This window comes from Nicrophorus vespilloides, unplaced genomic scaffold (genome assembly GCF_001412225.1).
Source record: "Nicrophorus vespilloides isolate i.1.1-1 unplaced genomic scaffold, Nicve_v1.0, whole genome shotgun sequence".
NCBI lineage: Eukaryota > Metazoa > Arthropoda > Insecta > Coleoptera > Silphidae > Nicrophorus > Nicrophorus vespilloides.
In genome coordinates this window covers 2222-23533 of record NW_017099317.1, presented here as the reverse complement: position 1 = coordinate 23533, position 21312 = coordinate 2222, and the positions used below count along the sequence as shown (strand labels likewise).

General features: G+C 28.2%; 1 protein-coding gene across 2 annotated transcripts in view; it reads left to right on the top strand.

Moving 5' to 3' along the window:
* The window catches only part of LOC108564343 (acetylcholine receptor subunit alpha-like), a gene marked incomplete at its 3' end in the record, with an annotated part of 68620 nt that extends 47729 nt beyond the window's left edge, over window positions 1-20891 (top strand). Inside the window, 6 exon segments of one of the 2 annotated variants that reach the window (XM_017923354.1) lie at window positions 6265-6380; window positions 6576-6744; window positions 16460-16596; window positions 18844-18990; window positions 20396-20542; window positions 20640-20891. In XM_017923354.1, the coding sequence (XP_017778843.1) occupies window positions 6265-6380; window positions 6576-6744; window positions 16460-16596; window positions 18844-18990; window positions 20396-20542; window positions 20640-20891 (968 nt within the window). 2 annotated transcript variants of the gene reach the window in all.
* Between the last annotated feature and the right edge of the window lie 421 nt (window positions 20892-21312).

Here is a 21312-nt window from a genome sequence, read left to right as displayed (position 1 = left end):
TCAAGCTTTGGTCCGGGGCTGAAATCGTGGCTGACACGCGTATTGACACCCCCCCATACCCCGACGTGATCCGTCCACCCGAATCACCCCTATTCGACCACATAGATACACACACATCCCTTAAATCCTGCACATTCATAAAGGGAGGAAACGCGAAGCAATAAAAGGCACATCGACGAAGCACAATAGAACACCACCGCATCGATCTACATTTTCCCTGCAACTCTTATATTTTCATATCGCATTTTCTTTCTACATCTCATAATTTGATTCGCACTATGATATTTGCATTAAACCATCCGGGAAATTCCGAAAGAAAAACTCAGCTTTTCCGCCCACTTTATTCCGGTCGGGATGCAACTGGGATGAGAAAAAAAAGGAAGAGAAAAGGAATAAAAACGTTCAGTGAAAAATCACATTCGCCTCTGCAAATGAAATGATGTAATTTTCCTGAGGAGAATCTCACTTTGCAAGATGCTATTTATCATCTGTTCCTTTTCTCTCTTTTACTTTCTTTCTTTCTCTCTCTATTTTCATTCCTCCATCCTTCAGCTAGTGTAAACGTAATCTAATATCTGACAGAGCTACGGCCTGCAACTCTCGGTATAATTGACAAAACGGAAATATCAATTTCGCATAACAAGGAAATTCGATCCAGCAGCTTCAGTATCAAATTCCGATAAATAGAAACACTTTACAGCGCCTGAAAAAATACTTTTACCCATTAGATTTTTGCTACAAACACGTTAAAATGACGCTACTAAAAAAATCTTTATATAATCATCATATTTAATGTAAACAGATATAATAATTCAATGTATTTTTATTTTGTAATGAGATGAGTGATATGGTGGAAGGACACAAACAATAACTGTATTAGATTCCAAAGTTTATCTGGATCAGGGACAAGCAAAACTTTTCCGGGCTTCTTCAGTGTTTTAACTTTGCTTTTCTTTGCAATTGTAGCCAAACCTCATATGCAGTAAATTTCTATATAAAACCACATACTAAATTGGATGAGTTAGATATAACGTTTTGTCCTTAACTTACATATTACTGGGTAATACTGCTGCATTTCAATTGTATTTCTCATTGAAATAAATACCTAATGGATATATCTTTATTTATATTAAAACTAACGAAGTATATTGGTTATATAATCAAATTATTTAAAATTTAATTAAAGTGATTTAATTTTGTTTCAAATACATTATTAATACATATAAATTTTGTAGTCATTTAGAAGAGATACCTTAGTTAACATCACCTCAGACAATGAAGTATAACAAATTCCAAAACTTTGTAGCAAAGAAAACTAGGAGAATGAATACTAAATTAATAACTAAAGATTTCTAAAGGACATATTTAAAGAGAAAAAAGAGTAGAAATAATTTGTTCGGAAAAAGTTTTTGTTTTTCTTACGAAAGATTTAGCTAAAGTAAATTTACCTCTAAAAACAAAGTTTCGCTTAATGAAGTAATTACTTAAAATACATTATATTAGTTAATAGAAGTATATCGAATTAATTGAAAATTAAAAGTAAATTGTTGAAATGATTTAAAAGTTTGTCAGGTGCAAAGTTGAAACAAGTACGTTTTCTCCACTAAGTATCATCAAAGATGTGTGAGTGAGATTGTTGGCAAGGATCTGGGAGTATAAAAAGCATTCCTCGAGGCTATCGTCCAATTAATCTACTGACGTGTTTCAAACACTCGCTGGAAAAAAAAATCTATTGAGAAATAATTACGTAAAATGGGATCAGACATTTATCCTCTGATAAAGCTTCCAAAAGGAAAAAGTTGCCTTAAAAGAAACTAAATTGATTTTAGATTCTAACTAATTAGGAAACAAATATGTTTCTTTGGATCTAGGATTTTAAAATCATTTTTATAGTTTTATTATCAATTAATCAAATAAAATTTATACAAGAATAATAAATATTTTTAATTATATAAAACTTTAGATAATTAAATTATATCAATAAAAATGATACATTTTGATTCAGAAATATTGAACAAAACTTACCTAATCCAAGATTAACATTTTCATAATTAATAACAAATTTTATTGAATAAAAAAATATAATTAATTTCATTTTTTATTAAATATTTATTATTATATTACTTTAATTAAATTACCTAAGTCAAAATGATATTTTTATATTTACTAATACAGTTAATATTGTCCATTTTTTTCTTGATGTTTTTTTTTTTTAAATTTAAAGCTTTAATAATGGTAACCTAAGAGATGTTTGCTAAAGCTAACGACTCTGAAAGGTCATTCGGTCTTTAGCTTTTTGTGTGTATCGATTTATATTGGCAAACAATCTTCGGTTACATAAAGTAATCTGCCGGAGCCGTCGTTTCTTCACAAATTTATGACCGACGATGACACTTGGAAAGATTCCTCTCCGAACATTTACAAGAAATGGAGAAAACGCCTCATCATGCCCATCCATCGTTTCTTTATATCAATATATTTTTTTACAAGCAAATCTATACACAAATATAAATGGATGGTTTATAGTTCATGTAAATTCCAATTTACTACAACAAAGAAAACCAATAGAATTTTATGTTACGTTCATATTTATAACAAAAATATATATATTTCTGTATAATAAATTTATAATAATGAAAAAATAATTTAAATATTATTTATTCAATTAAGCTTACCTTTTTTATTTGATTTTTTACTAGGTTTAATAAAATAGACAACCTAGGTTCATTAGCAGATGGTAAAATTTCATTACAGATATCAAGATATTATACGGGTTCAATTTAGGCACCGGTCCAAATTCGGAAACTCTTTTTAGATTGAACGTTTATTGGTGAATGTACTAGTTAAATTCTAAATGAGAAAGGACTTTGTTACTTACTTTAAGAACTATGAACTATTAAAATTAAAACTAAATTTACAAAATTAAAAAATTAACTGTCTACTAAATGCATCGTTGAAGTGTTTTAGCAACTACAATATTACTTAAATTTACCTTTCATTAATAAAAGGTAAACATTCTTTATAGATATTAAATGGTGCAACACAGACACCGGTCCAATTTCGGCAACAATATTGATTTAATAAAAAATCACTTTGTAACAACGTTTATTTACTATAACTAAGATTATTACAACTAGTTACTATAAATATTGATAACATCGGAAGCATTGATAACATCGGATTTGGATTGATTATTAAAATTTTCATATAAATATGAATGAATTCAATTTAATTACAAATGCATTGTGAATGAACGTGCATAAAAAAATATATATAAAAATAGAAATATTCCTGCAAATAATATATTGAAATTTGTATGAATATGAATGTTTGGCTAGTGATCAATATTTTAATATAACGGGTAAAAAGAGATTGATGCGTTTCGCATAAAATATTTACAATGGGAGAGTTTGAGCGAGAGCAGGAGTGGGAAAAAAATGAAAATGTCATATTCAGAGCGGAAATTAAATTATGTTTCGTTTCCAGCGTGAAAGATATTTCTGTTTTTTATTTTTTGTATTAATGTCGGTCACATGGCAAGTTTATCCGAGTAAATTACTTGAGAAAATTGCAACAAAAAAAATAAAGTAATGTGAGTTCAGTGAATTGCGAATGGATAGAGAATATGAAAAGGGGACTTAATGAACGTGGATGAGAGAGTCTTTGATAAATGATCTTTGAAGTACTTCGAACAATATCGTATTGAGCAATTTAAAGTTAAAACTGTTTCTTTTCGGGGAGACGTATTTTCGCGAAGTTTTCTTTTTTCGTATTTTCTTTTTAGTTTTATCCTTACGTGAGGAATTTGAGGGAGCGGTGATAAATTGACCATAAAATGGCCATAATCTATCCGAATCGATAGAGACGGAGCGAAGTTGTCCACCATCGAATCAACAATAAAAAGACGTACGGGGAGAATGGTTTTCGTTTTATCCAAAAAGGATATATATTCGTATTGCAAATCTTAATTTTCTTTGAAAAAGGCGAATGATCTTGATTAAAGAATCTGATGATTTGCCTACATATTAGTGAGTAATTGGAAAATTATTCAATATATGGAGAGAAGAGAATAAAAATGGAGTAGGTTTAACAGTGTCAAAAAGTAATTAATTTCTTGGAAAAAAGTATCAAAATGATATAAGAATTCAAATTAAATAAAAGAAAATCATTTCTCAATGTAAAATTTACATAAAGTAATTTTTAGTTTTTGCACAATGTACAACATACAAGTTTGAGATAGAATCTCTTTGTTCTTAGTTTCTTTATATAAAATTGATTCTTGGACAGAAATGAATAATTTTACTTTTTTTATAACTTACTCTAACTCATTGTGGTCGAATTTTGATTAATTTTCATTAATTGATCTAATAACAAATAACTTGTTACCCAGGATGGACCACTAGTTTAATTTTAGTTTTCTTCGGAACAATTTACAAAAAGTATGTTTTGATTTTTGTTCAGTATATGTAGTCCCAATATTGAGTTTAAATGTCTTGTTTCATAGTTTCTTCATATGTAAAGTTTCATTAACCTTAGTTTATTACCATACAATGCAACTTACATCTAGATATCAAGTTGTAATATTGGTACAAAGTTTGCAACTTTCTCTTATATTATTTTTTAGGTGGAAACACGTTACAAACTCTGAAAGAAAAACAATTAACTTTTCTTTTCTCATTGAAGAAAAAATTAGAAGCGAAATTATTTTTTGGAGAAGCAAATCAATTATATTTTTAATTTTAAAATGTGACTATTTTTTTAATAATATAAGAAATTAGAAGATTTTGAAAGAAAATACGTAAGTCACAAGTCTTATTTGTTTGTTGCTTTAAAATGACACTAAATTTTCTAGTGATATCAATTGAAAAATTATATAAGAGATACGAATTAGAAAAAAAAAAACTTTATTTATATGTAGATGTATCAATATTCGGGTAGATGCGCCGGGTTATATAAGTATCCTAAGAAACAAGACAAAAATCATTACATTTATGTTTTGGGTGGATGCATCAGGACACAAATATTTTTAGTTTTATTTATAAAATGGGACTAAATTTCTACTGATATGAGGTATTGAAAGATTATGAATAATAAATCTGTATTATATTTTTTAAATGAGACTAAATTTTTGTATCAATAATTTAAAAATGTTTGAAAAAGATACAAATTAGAAGTCAAACTTTGTTCACTATATATTCCATGTTTTGGAGAAGCATATTATTATTGTTTTTGTTGCAGAATTAGAAAACAATTCCAGTTATATAAAAAAATGAAACATTATTTTAAAAATAAAATGTTTAATCCCTCAGTCTGTGGGTCCTAAGCTTTTTTGTGCCATGCTCTACCAAAGCCTTTCTAAGTAAATTATACATAATACGCCATACGGTGAAACTCTAGATTTGTCCATTTTCAAATTATCCCCCTGTGGGGCCCACGTTAGGAAACACTACCCTATATGAAACTAATGTTTGTTTTTTTTCATTTAAAATAATATTATTTTTAAATTATGAGGAATTGAAAAAGTTATATAATGAATTTCAATTCAATTATATAAGATATACGAATTAGAAGAGAAACTTGTATTGTGTTTCAGTAGACGCGTCGAGTAAACGTACAGCGAAATAGCTCGTACATCAAGCGTGTTTACAGTAAGCTCTCTCTCTTTATCTCCCTCGCATTTCGTACAAGAATGTGTCCACTCAATTAGTGCCCCTCTCTTAATTCACATGGTCTCATCCCTCCCATCTCTTTCCATCTTTTGTCTCCGCATAGTTTAGATCGCAATTCCCAGCTGGCATGCACCGTCGAGCCCTTTATGGAAGAAGCAACTTTATCTTCTTCCGTGAAGCGGATCCCACTAAATGTTCTATATGTGTCTTAGGTGTCCTTAACTCATAACTTATCTGTTTATTATTTCCTTTGACTTATAATTTACAATTTTCTCTTTTCTTTCATTCAGACGACACAAAATGAATTACACAAAACATTATGCATTTAGTAAAGAAAACCACGCGACAGGATTTAATTCCATCCATTATTTCAAAAGAAAAGATTGAAATCCAATTCAATCTTTTCTTTTAATCTTCAATTTCTTCGTCAAACCATCTCTTCCAAAATCTATAAATGTGTTGTTGTTACTCGTTCCTTTATTTTTAATTTGTTCGTTGTTGATCTGTGTGTTAAATGTTTAGATTGTTTTCCGGGGGCCGAAAGGGCTCTATAGAATCACGTTCCTGTTAAGTAATCAATTCTGTTGGCATTCAGGTCGATCTCAGGCACATGGATGAAAAGGCTGGTAGCAACGTGGTCGAGGTCGGTGTCGATCTATCCGAATTCTACATGTCCGTTGAATGGGATATATTGGAGGTTCCTGCTGTCAGGTATAAAGTGCTATTCAACCCAAATTTACCTACAACTTAGTTAACGCAATCTGCTGTAAACTGAAATCTGAAGATGTTTACATACAAGTAAATTACTTTACAAGCGTCTTAAATTTATGAACTTCTTAATGTTTCTTTTTTTTATTTCTTTATTTGTTTATGGATGGGAAAAGTAAAGTTTTGTTTGAATTGCAGGAATGAGAAGTTCTATACGTGCTGTGATGAACCATATCTCGACATAACATTCAACATAACAATGCGGAGGAAGACGCTTTTCTACACGGTGAACATCATCATTCCTTGCATGGGCATCTCGTTTCTCACAGTGCTTACATTCTATCTGCCCTCTGACAGCGGAGAAAAGGTGGGTCGGCTATTGCTTAATAAAAACATTCCACGATGCCAATGGCATGATGTACGATCGAGGCCCAAATTTTTACTCGCCCTACGGGAAATTTATTAAATTTAATGGAAAATATTTTTTATTATGTACTTAAGAATGGAGCAGAAGGATATACGTAGCGAAGAGGAAGGAGAGAAAAAAAAAATGGAAGGGCAAGGTCGTGAATAATAATAGTGTGGGGAAACGGGTATGAAAATTTTAAAAGGATGTTCTATCCTCGGGGAAATATTGGTTTTGGACCTTCCGAATAACACTCTTTATTTTCCTTTCAGCTTCTTTGGCTGTTCACTATTATTTACACTGCACTCAGTTTTAATTTCAACAACGTCCAACATGTTTTCTTTTCCCTCGACAAATATATAATCAGACTGAATGCACATATCCACAAGCAAAATATACGTGCTCGGATCATTATTTCAACAGTACGTGTCTTTTACTATAGAAAAGCTTTAATTTGAAATTCCAATATTTCATGACAAAAACAACATAAAACTAAGGAAAATGTTATTCTAAATTAAAAAAATAAGGTTTTAAATAAATCTATTAATTTAAATAGTAACAATTTTAATATTCATATAAACATAAAAATTATAAATATTTAAAAAAATCCAGCAGAAATTTGATAGTTTTTCTCTTAATAAATTATTTTTTCTAGAAGACACGATTTTTATTAAAGAAACGGGAGTCCTAAAAAGAGCTGACATTTTAAATTTGACGCAATTTTTTTCGCGTTAAACCCATAGTGGAGATTTATATATGCTGTCATTAGTAAACATTGTGGTTAAATTATGAAAAAGGACATGATCGAAAATCGCGTAGAAATTGTAAAAGTTAACTTAAAAAATGGAAACTGTTGAGTTGAGCAGCAATATTATCAAATAAAAAATATGTTTTTTTTTTTAAATTAAATATCAGTTAATTTTAGGACACACTTTATGAAGCGACTTAGCTTCTTAAATCGATGATAAGTTAACGAACAATTCAGACAACGAACATCGTCTTTGAACGGATAATATTCAATCTGATGATCATTCTATTAAATATTACAAGTTACATAGGAGGGTTGTAATGTATTCAAATGGATTAAGTATTTGTGTGGGAGTAGGTTTAAATACAGATTAAACCCAAATAATTCAAGCTGTATTTGAATTTCCATTAACAATGCGGGATTACAGATAATACATTTATTATTTGAATATAACCTGAAATTAAATATTTGTTGCCCGATTAGTTTCTTCAATTAAAATGAAGATTAAGTGCAAATAAAACCATAAATTTAACTAAAAATATGCATATTAAATTTGTACTAATAAAATTTCACAATAAGAGAACTTAAATCAATTGGAATATATTTGAAAAATCTAAATCTGTTTATTAGATTATTTTTCATAATATAATGATAACAGCAAATTTTAATTAAACAACCATAAAAACAATTTTGAAATGAAAAATTAATGAACATACTATTCTGATTTTTTTCAGATCTATTAATGGTTTTCAAACACAATTTGTTATTATTTTTAAATTTTTATATAAAACTTTTTTTTTCATAAAATATATGTATATTTCATTTTGTTCTCTTATAATATAAATGAAGTGCCAATTTTCTACAACTAAAGTAAATAAATAAAATATAAATGAAAACACGATTTTGGTTCTTAATGAATAAAATTTTCATTATATAACATAAAATATTGATTGCGAAATGAAGGTCTATAGTTTCACAAAATGTGCATTCATTAAGTTGGAAACTTTCTGCTCGTTAGTGAGAGATTTATTTCCATAAACTTGTTCAACATGAAAGCAAAGCTTTAACAAGTAGCTTTGATTTCAAAGTCGCTTCAAAAACATAAGTTTCTATATTTATATTTTTATAAATACGCACTTAATAAATATCTATTATATAACATTATAATGACTACAAAATAATTATTTACTTTTTAATAATAAAGATATTTAATTGGGTTGAATGTCAATAAGTCATTGTAACAGTTGAGCAATTCATAATTATAATTATATAACAGAAGTCGGTAACCTTTTTAGAGCAAAGAGCCATTTTTTATGATATTGTCTGTTAACAAAATGTCTAAGGAGCCTCAATTCCAATAAAGTTTAACAAGAGACAACTTCATAATTGGTTTATGTGTAACTAATTATTATTATTAAAATTTATTGAAAAAACAATATAAATAATTGATGAATTACATCAATTTATTAAAAGTAGAGGAATTTTAAATTATTCAATCTTTATCATGATATTTGTCATTTCTTTACTCGTCAAATCATTTTTAACTCAAATGATTTATGGCTTTAGTTTTCAAAATATGATTGATAGTTCTCAACGTTGAATCGACATTTATTAATATTCTGTGAACCGAATTTAACGAACGCCCTTACTTGATTGATACTTGCAAATCACAATTAATTGACGTACTGATGTCAAGTTTATAATTACGAATGAAATTGATCATCTGTGTCATCAACATTAGTGTACATTTTCATTTATTATGTATATTTTACGAATCACGTGGATTACAAAAATTAGAAACATAAAAATTTAGTAATTAACTCAAAATTAGATATAGAAACTTTGATCGACTGACCAAATTAGATTTAATTAAAAAAATGTAAATAAATAATGTTCAATAAATATTTACAGAAATACCTCGTATAGTCCGGATAATCTGCCAATGTCCCGTACTAAATACATATAAAAAGAAAATATACATGAATTTATTTTTATTTCTCAATTAAAATTTTGTATGTTTTAAAATTAAAACCGGATTATAGTGAATACGGACTGATCGAAGCCGCACTATGAGAGGTATTGCTGTATTTATATTCAATAAAGTTTTTTCTAATATATATTTGTAAATCACGTGAATTTGTCTAGATTGAAATCTCGTACAGAGAGAAATTGCGAGATTTGTGAAACTTATCAAGTTTAAGGAATAACTTTACTCTAAGTTCTTTCCATATAAACTTACATGCAAGTGAAATCCTCAAATCCTGAAAATAAATATATTTCGCTGATAAATCTTCATTAAACGTCAGAAGTTTTATAGATTTTATAATAAAAACCAGACACAGTTTGATAGAAAATATTTATATAAATAAATATATTGAGAATATATGGAATGAAATTTTCATAAATATTTAGAAAATAGATTTAACTTATTAATTCTTTTAAAAGACGATACTTTCAAAAATATATTTTTCTTCTGAATTATATAACAATATAATTTTTATGGATTTTAAAATGAACTTTGGAAAAGATTAGATGTTAAATAAAGAAATGCATATATCATTAAAAACTATACTTTATAATTTATTTTACTTGTAAATCATCATTAAAGTGTATAAATTTCATGCATTTTATAACACTAACAAAGTTACAGCAAATGCAAATTTATACACAAGAAAATACCTCAAATAATTTAAAAAAAAAAACCTATAAATAAGTTTTAAACAAAATAAATTTTATGGATTTGTGAGCAGAAAAATCTTTTTATTTTATTATTATTCTATGGAAATTTTCAATTTTTATGATTTTTATGTTATTTTAGCAAAAAATATTATTAATTAATTTTATGGATTTTATGTATTTTTAAATGAAAACTAAGAAATGCTTACATAAATAGAAAAAATAGAATAAAAGGATTTTTTTGATGCTTCAAATAGTCAAGATATTGTATATATTTGGAGGAAATGCATTTAGATTGGAATGGGATCAAAGCGATTCAAAACAAAACAAAATTTCCACTCATTTCTTTTTCTTCTTTTTCTTTGTACGATCGAAACGGCGGGAATCGTTTTGTAAGTCCGCAAGTTTAATTTTAAAACGGAAATGAGTTAGTGCTCGAGGGAACCCCACGAAAAGAAAGAAATCACGTGACGCTTCCGCATAATTTTTATATTTCGTTCCGGAAACCCACAAAGAAAAAAAAAGAGGAAGAAGTGGAAAGGAATTGCTGCGAGTATCACGAAAAGTTGAATAACTATTGCAAAAGAACGACTTATGACGAATTTAACTTGACGAATATGCATGACGTTTACTACTCATTAATTATTTTATATTTTGAGTGCATATATCTGTAGTAGTATAAAATATAGAAAGTCGTAACTGGTAAAATTACGTTATAAAACGTAGGTAAAAATGAATAAATAATTACGTACCAAGTTTTGAGAGAAAAAATAAACGAAAAATATAAAAATTCGGTTGTCGAACATTTTGAAAATACAACGGTTTAAATTATAATGCTAAAGTTTTGCCAATTACCCGAACTATTTGAAACCGGACTAATCGAAGAACTAAATACATAAAATTAGCTTAAACAGTTGAAATAAACTTTGAAATGAAAAAAATGTAAAAATTCAGTTATTGAACATTTCGAAAAACAAACTGTTCAAAACGAAAGATTGTAATACATAGTGCAGTTAATTGTACTGCTGGACTATTTGAAACCGGTCTATTTGAATCGAAGAAATAAATACATAATCATAGGTAAAAAGAAGAAATAATTATGAACAAAGTTTTAGAAGAGAAAAAGAAAAATATAAAAATTCGATGGTCGAACATTTAGAAAATTGAACTGTTCAAAAAGAAACATGGTACATAGCGTAAGTAATTGGTTTTGCCAATGTCTCAGACTATTTGAATCTAGACTCTTCGAGGAACTAAATATATAAACTGTATTTTAAAATTTACTATTGTTTTGCTCTATAAAAATTTAGTTTTAGTAAATTTAAAACTTTTCAGACTGATTGTGTAATTTGTAAACTAATTTTTATTTTTAAGTCACTTTAGAAGTAAAATATTCATTATCAATATCGATTGAGACAGAAGTTTTTTTTAAGTTGAAAAGAAATTAAAAACTGTGAAAAGTTAAATGACTGTTGCAACCGAACAAATCCCAGTCAATTTAAGTTTACGAATGTGGATGGCATTGTGCTCGCCAATTAACCATCGACTCCGGCATGCCATGCCATTAAGATAATGAGCGGAATGCAATAATAAAAATCTCTTTTGCGAACATCTAAAAGCACTAATGGCCTAATGAAACATGTCCGTTGCTCTCCGACGGGTGGGGTATTCATCCTCATACATCCCTCGCACCCCTCCTCAAAAACCTGTACTGTCAGATTACATTACCGAGCGATTTATTATTCAGGCAGCGGTAATTAGTTTGTATTCAGGTGAAATCTAGTGTGCCGTAGCAAATGGGCCGACGTTACATGGTAATTTACTAGTCTATAGAGGTTCCAAACCAATATTCCAACAATTTCACATAAGCCTAAAATAGGATGGCAAAAAGACGATCTTCAAATTGTATCCACTATAAATACAAAGAATTTAAAATTTCAAGTGAAATTTTGGTTTCAAACAAAATTTTCAAAAGACGATTTTATCAATGAGAATTATTATAAGACAGGATAATCAATTCTTAAAGTTTATTTGTAGCAGTAATTTGTTTTTAAAATTGTATAAAAACACAATAAAATTTCCTAAAATCTTATTTTTTTTCTTGCCACAAAAATAAATTATACGTATAAATATAGAAAATATGGACTAAATTTAATTGTTCAATGGAGAGATTATAGCGTACCTAATTGCACTACTGACAAATTGTTCGAGAACCGAAATTTTCTCCATAAATTCAAGATTTTATTTTGGATTTGTGTTCAATAACCGAGGTCTATGTGAAATATATTTGTATAGTAAAGTTTGAGGCGGATATGCTTCTATGCTTTAGTTTGAGAATGCTCCTTCGGCAACCCCGGAAACATTGATTAATCAGGAAAACGGTTTCGATCTGAATTCCCGGTTCATTTTAACTATGCATAAAACAAACTATCCGAAATAGAGTTGCAGAAGGCAACCGGTCGTCGAACATGATAGCAGTAAATTGAACGTAATGGAAAATAGAGTGTCTCTGAAGCGAAAATAGCGAAGCCGACGCCGTTTTCACACGCGAAATATTTTATCGTACTGCCGCGATTCCTCGGTTCCCCCTTTTCGCAACACGGGAATTTACATACAAACCAAAATTTATTCACATTGATATTCAATTCCAATTTCACGCCAGTCACGCCTTGACTTCTTCGATCCTAGCAACAGCTAATCCAAAATAAGGAAGCAGTGCATTTTATATAAACATTTTTCTTCATATAATTAATCAGATTATCCTCGATTTCTTCTATAATTTTTAGTAGTTCATATAAACCTGCTGTCTCGAACAAGTTGCAATGTTATTATATTGTCTGATACAATAAATTTTGTTATATTATTATTTTTTGGAATTCTCATTATAATTTAAATAATATAATTTATATATCAACAATTTAATTAGAAGAAATAAGAAGTAGAATAATATTTCTACTAATAAAATCATTAGTATATATATTTAAATTATATCTAAATTATTTTATTTATAATATAATTATTTTAATTTATTTTTATAAAAATAAACTTATTTAATAAGTATATGTAAAAAAATACTAGTTTATATTTAGAAACAGTGAAGGAAATAGTACAAAACTTGTAAAATACGGTTGTCTCTTATAAACGAATTCCTACTGTTGCTTTTGACTAGCAATATTGATCCTAACAAGGTCTATCACATATATACATCTGTGCTGTAGGCATGTAGTCATCTTATTCCATCAAAATGCAATATGTTATTCAACATATATAGGCAAATTAGGATCGGTGTTTTCAGCTTTCCAAGCATCCAGCTTTATGTATTGCCAATTCCGTCTATAACTCTTTCTTTTTCTTCATTTTAAATAATATATTCAAAGAAACAGTATTGTATGGAATATTCACGTCTGTTTGGATTTACTTAATGTTATGTTAAAATCAAGACAATTTTCTCAGACTTGTTTTTCTATACAAAAATATTTATAAGATATAAAAAAACATCATTTATAGAATAATAAAATATATTTAGTAAAAAGTACCTCTAAAAAACTATTATTATTCAATAATTAAGTTTTTATAGTTTTTACTAAATACTATTAATCATTGAATATTTGTTCTTTAGTATTATGACAAAAAATAAAGTGTTATTATTCACTCGTTTTATATCAGTCAATCATTCAAAATTTACTGAGTTTCTCAAATATTTCTTAAACTAATATTAGGAATGAGTACTGATTTTCTTTTGTTATAATTATAGTTGTTGCGTTATAAAGTTACAAAATATCAAATTACTCATTCTTCCATTATTGGAAATTTCCTAAAATCTTATGGATTTCCTTCATAAAAAATAGTCATTCAACAATATTTTGCGGTTTTTAATTAAACAAAACAATAAATTACTATAAATATAAATATATTATCTTTATACCTAAAAGATATTATTTTCTTTATGCAGTGTGATTCGTACTTCCATTATTGAATGATCAAGTTTACATCAATACCTCGCATAGTGCGACTTTAATCAGTCCGGATTGAATATAGGAAACCAACTAAATTAAAATTGAATAAAATAAAATCTTGATTTTATTTTGATTTTATTTGATATTTATCTTGATTTAAAGTCTTCGTTTAGTCCAGTTTTAAACAGTCCGGTATATTGCCTATTGCTGTATGTAAAACCTGCTAATTGACACTAATTACTTAATTACAGTTTTTGTCCAATTTGGTTCCCACTAAACTGAAATATATTGCATACGAAGTTACATTGCTATGTGCAATGATAGACAGTAAAAAAACTGGCGATTAAATTAAAAAATAATTCAATAATGAAAACGCGCAATGGCGCTGAAACAAAATTTTTAATATTGACAATTGAAACCGAGTTTGCGAAATTAGCTTGGTTTTATGAATAATGCACATACATATAGAACCAGGTTTTAAATAATACGTGTATTTCTGGGATAATTAAATTACTGTGATATCAATACAACCGTTAGAGGCAATATTTTGGTTCGATTAAAACCAATAACAATATTTTTCAATTTCATAGCAGATGAATTATTAAATGGAAAGTTTTGAAATTTGTATAAATGTGAAAAAAAAAATGAAAAATATTACTTTTGTTATATACTAAAATATAAAAACTCTAATTTATATTTAATTATATTAAATAAAATCATAAAAAAGAAGTTCTTTTTTTTTTTATTAATTATTTTCTTTTCAAAACACTATGATTGTGAACGGTTTTGGAAAGAAATAACAGAAAAAATGATGCGTATTGGGGTTAATAGGTTCAAAGACTTTTTTCCAAATGAAATTCCGTGACGTCTAGCTAATGGACGAGCTGCGGACAGTTATTTTTTCTGTCTTCTTCTTCTTCATCCTATTCCTCACGCTCTCTCATTCGCCACCCCCAGAAAGTTCCCATATTGTCACCCATCATCGCAAGAAAATTAATTACTTTCCCTTCATGATCATTAGCTTTTAGGAGGGGTGAGTGCAGATTGCGGCTACAATTTTTTTCTTAATTGTTATGATCCTTTGTTCCATTCTTGAGATGATAATTAATGGGATTTTTGTTATGCCGACGCTATTGTTTTTACAACTCTTCAAGATTATTGACCTTAAAATTATATCTGAACAAAAAATTGAAATTTAATTCACAATTTGTCAATGTAGATTTCCATAAACAATATTGTTCAGTTTTCATATAAAAAGTTCTTAAAAAATTGTTATACAGTGGAACCTTATTTAACGAGTTTAATTCCAAAATTTCCGGATTTTTACTTGTATATAGTAAAACATATTCAAACTTCTCTTATACATGGGCGTCTTATACATGGTAGCGTCTTATAATTTGGGATATACGATAATCTAAAACTTAGTTTGTTTTGAAATTTTCTAAACGTACGTAAATCCATACTGTTCGAAGCCGCTATATTTGTGTGTATTGCACCATGTCGATTATATTTTTGAAAAGAGTTACTTTATTTTTATATTTGTTCTATTATTATTAATATTTAAAATGCTACAAAAATTGAGGGATCATGAAAACTTTAAAACATTATTAATATTAGGAACAAATCTATAAAAACTTTTATGTAAATAAATTTTGATTAAGATACTTTGATCTTAATCTTATCAAAAACCAACTAAAAACTGGTTTTTCAAATAAAAAAAAATGATCAAATATTAAAAAGCGGTTTCGTAAAAAAGTTCAGGTTCAAAAACCGGTTTTCGTACAAACCCTAACTCTTCACATGTTTATAAATATGATTTTATAGAATTTTAAATCTTAAAATGCATCTCTTATCTCAATTTTATGTTAAAATTTAGAAACCGGTTTTGTAAATATGTTCAGTTTCAAAAACCGTTTCTTGTATAAACGCTAATTCTTCACATGATAAATATGATTTTGTAGTATTTGATTTTAGTGACCTATCGGATAACACTGAAACACAAAAATGCATGTCAGGAGCCTTGACCGTACATCACTGTCGCAATGTCTAATGTCCGGTGATACCATAACAATATTGTTAACATTCGGGTTACCACCCCAGCAAAAAAAAACTCTCACCCAAATTTATCTCGATCAAAGTTATTTTTGCACGGGGCGTGCGTCCGTCAACTTGATGGATGTTGCATATCGCCTCCAACATTTTTATTTTCAGCTCTTCTCCAGTCTCATCCTCATAATAATAATAAAAAATCAGACAACATTTATAATAATAATTTATTTTTTTCTTTGCTCTGCAGGTGACACTCTCCATTTCCATACTTATTAGTCTCCACGTGTTCTTCCTGCTAGTCGTCGAGATTATTCCACCCACATCGTTAGTGGTCCCATTATTAGGAAAATATCTCATTTTCGCCATGATATTAGTTTCAATAAGGTAAGATTAATCGTATCTCGAACACGTATTCCCATGATTAATTAAATTACGCTGCACGACACCACTTCATAATTGCATAATAATCCGCCGAAGATTTTCTTCCATTCACTGCGTATTCGTATTCACCTTTCATATAAAACTTTTGTATTACAAAAAAAAGCCTTTACATCTTTACAAACGAGAATACTATAGTTGGAATTATTAAAAAAAATATATATTCAATAGTAATTTTCAGTAATTCCTTTTTATTGCCTTCATGTTCATGTATTTCCGTTTTCTTTTATACTTTTAAAAAATTTATTCCTTTATTGTGGAAGAGGTAGAAAGAACTATTATCTTTCGGATCGATAAAAACGTTTAGCTGCAGGAAACTGCACGACCAGAGGAGAGAAATAAAACGGAAAGGGATAAAAATCATATTGGATCTCTTAATAGTGATTACGTTCAATGAGTTAATTTAATTTTGCTAGGGTGGCCAGTAAGAAGACACCTCTTCACTTTGATTTAATGTAAAGACCATTTGCGTCAGGGAATAATGGTGGAGAGGAAAATGGAGCTGAGGGATGCTGCAATTCGTTTTATTGTCCTTTTTATGGTAACAAAAATATATTACGGAATAAGATGAATTGACGATACATCTGAAGAACTATTGGCCCGAAGATCCCAATAAAACGAAATGCTTCAGGTCTCGCCATTTCGCGTTTTGTTTTTTTTTTTGCTTGTTTTGCAACAAACAGAAAAGCTGTAAAATGAAATAACCTAGTAAAATTTTTGTTTATTTTTTTATAAGCGCTAATTAAACTCATGAACGTTTAATTGCTCCGTCTACTCATATTACATAAAACGTATAATTGAACAAATATTTTTTTACTTGTTTTCTAAATAAAAATATATTTTATTGTTAGATAATATAACGAACCTACAAATTTTAATAAGTAGTATTTTACATAAATAAATATATAAAATTCAAAGAAAATTAAAAGGTGTCCCAAAATGAACTGATATTTTATGTTTCCTCTTTTCATGAAATTTTCCATTTCCAGAAATTTCAGCAATCTTGTATGGAATTTCATCTTTATAATTTATTCTAAATAAATCATACATATTTATTCATTTCCATCAATAGTTAAATTATTTAAAAAAATATATTTTTGGTTAGATTTGTTTTCAGAAAAATATTTGAGATTAAAAATTATCAAGATTTTATCTAGAAATTTTAAAAGTACTTCAATATATAATAAAACAATAAATTTCAATTAATATTCCATATATATTTCAAATAGATTTTTTTTTAATAATTTAGCAAATGTTTATAAGATTTCATTAAAGAAAGTTGAATTAAAGTGTTACAGAGATGAAATACATCAAACTGTAAATAGAAATGGATAAAGATAAAAATAGTTTGGTTGTTAAAGGATTTGAATGTTTCGCTCGCGCATAAACCCAATCGGAATTGGCTGTAATACAGATGCGGTATAAATGTACAAATCCTCTTTTGTAGGTGTGTCTTTGTTTTGGCGGTGTGGAGTGAGAGATAGATATGATCCTGTTGTATCCGCGTCACTGTAGATAAACCCGGCGCATCCGTCAGTTATTGGTTCGAACATTTGTAATCTCGTCCAGGAATTGGCTGCAAGGATTACGCATTTCGCAGTTTCAGATGTTTACGATACAGGCATTTCCCTTCTGACAATTCAAACAAATCAGTTTCAAATTATAATTATACATTTTACGTCCCAGTTTCTAAATTTAAACTACAAAACACAATGTTAAAATTAAATTTATTTTTTACTCAACAAATTAAATTCAACTTATTATATATCACATGATAAACTAAATTTAAAATAAAATTATTTTGAATAATTGTTAAATAAATGTCAATTTCGCAGTTACATATGTTTACGATACAGGCAATTCCCTTATAACAATTGAAACAAATGATTTTTGAATGATAATTATACATTTTTCGTCCCACTTTCTAAATTGGAACTGCGAAAGAAACACAATGGGGGGTAAAGAATGAAGAAAAAACGAGATTCGTAGCAGTGGAACCAATGACTCTGTCCATCTGACTAATGATTTTGTGTCGTGCCGTATAACAGGACTGTTGTTTGGGTCCCGGAGGATAGAAAAAAAGGAAGATACTTGAAGTAAATTAGGCCTCTTTGAGATTTATTAGTTGCCCTGATAATTTATCTAAATCTAACCTGGAATAATGTATTTACATGAGTTTTTTGTATGTTACAGTATATGCGTGACGGTGGTTGTACTGAACGTCCACTTTCGATCCCCGCAGACGCATAAAATGTCACCTTGGGTGAAGAGGGTCTTCATCCATATATTACCTAGGTTACTGGTGATGAGAAGACCGCAGTATATGTTCGAAACGAATAGGTATGAATTGTTATTTTTAGACTCAACCTCATTTTTTATATAGTTTTCTCCTGACTTAATTTTTGTACTTTTACCTTCATATTAATATAATTACAATACTTGCAAAAAAAATATTTAAAAAATTTCTTATATAACAATCAATTAACATAAACCTATCTAACTTTATCATACTTTTTTAGTATTATCATCTATTTTTCTCTAAGATTCTATTTAGATATTTTTTATTCATAGTTTATTTCTTATATTTTTATAGACATATAAGTCATATAATTTCTTAAATAAACTATATTTAAGTTTTATACTACTTTCATTTTTCTTGTAGTTTTGATTCATATTGTTTTAAACTGGATATTTTTTTAATATAAAAAAGGCATAGTTTATTTAGATATTTAATTACATAAATTAAATTTTGGACTAAGTAAAACCAAAAATAAATGCTTTAATGCATTTAATGCATAAGCAAATAATTTTGATACCAACAAATTTAATACTCATGATTTACTTATAAAGTTATTTAGAGTTTTTTTTTAATTTTATCAAAGAATAATTATTAATATGATGTTCTAACTTTACATGAAAATATACAATTATTGCACTATGTAAAACAAAAAATAAATGCTTAGAAATTTTTGAAATATGATGACTTGTCAATGAATTAAGTTTATTTTATTTCTTATTTATTTTGTCACAAATTTATATTATGGTCAAACAGTTAAAAAATACGCAAACAATTTTTAACTCTAAAAATGTATTACTTATGGTTAAGTTAAAAAACATTTAGAGTTTTTTTTAATGTTTAATAAAATAATAATTATTAATATGAAGTTGTAACTTTACATGAAAATATAGAAATATAAATATAGAATATGGAATTTTTGTTTTAATACAAAATTGCAATTATAATTTTATTGTACAAAATAATTATTAATTACAATTTATAATTAACTTGGAATGAAATTTTACGTTATTTAGAATATTAATTGCTTTCGAAATTAATTTAGTATGATGTAATTGTTGGAACTCATAATAATTAATTATTTGTTATAATGGATTAATAATTATTTGTTTATATTACGCAATAATAGTAAACAAAATTTTCTACATTTAAAGGAATATTGGTCACGTAATTTCCACTATATTACGCAATAAATTTCTGCATTTAAATTATTTTGTATTTGGAAATGATGTAGCTCGTCTGCATTAGTGTAAAAGGTAAAAGGGTTATAGTCTGTGTGGTATTGTATTTATTATAAGCTGTCTGTGCGTTGTATGCAAGAGGGTTTTAAACCTGTAAGCTGTTTGTACGGTTACATAAATCTTGTGTGCTCTGAGGTGTTGAGTGTTTTAGAGAATCCCCTGTAGCGCCATAGCACCCTTCTAAGTTTAATCGTTTTGTAAATTGAAGGTATGTTTCGAGCAGGCTACTGATGAGGGGTCGTCAATTCTCAACATGCTTGTATCCGTACAAGTCGTCGGTGCAAACAACGGAAGAGCGCAGCCCCAGGAGGTTCCAGAGCAGCCGGACGCCGTCCAAAGAGGAACTATCTCCAGGGTAAAAGTTTCGACACTGTACCATTATACAATCTTCTCCCCTTTACAACTTTTCGCTTGTTTGTACTCACTTTTCGCTTTGGTTCTGTCTTAATTAGTTTGGCGGACAGTCTGGGCGGTCCATTCGGGGGCAGCTGCCAAATCCACGGACCTCTGGCCATGCCCCAAACGGAAGCGGAAGATCTCACGGTGCTCGAGGGAGAAGCACCCGGCTCAGGGGTCAAAAGCCCAGTCCTCCGGAATCCGGCTTTCTCGCATTCACGTTGTCCACCGGAAGTACACAAGTCTTGCTTCTGTGTTCGCTTTATTGCTGAACACACGAAAATGCTGGAGGATTCTACCAAGGTAAATCATTTAATATTTATAATCTAAATTATGCAAACTTACGAACATTAACAATATGCATAATTTTAAATAAAAAATAATAATAATTCATAAATATTATACATCCACTTAAAACAAGTTTTTATTTTATTCAATTTTAATTACATTAAGTATATAGATAATATTACATAAAATTTATTGTATAACTAATTACATAGAAAGTATATATGCATTTATATTAATTATATAAAAGGCTAGTATTAATAAGAAACATAAAGATAAATACAACTTTAACTGCATATTATATTTCAATTTCGATTTAAATTTCCCGGGAAAATTTTCTACTACATTTAATTAATGTTGAAAGTTTTGCATTTATTTAATAACTATTTTATACTTAAAATAAACAATTTTACAAATAACAAATGTTAAATGTTGTTCAGATAA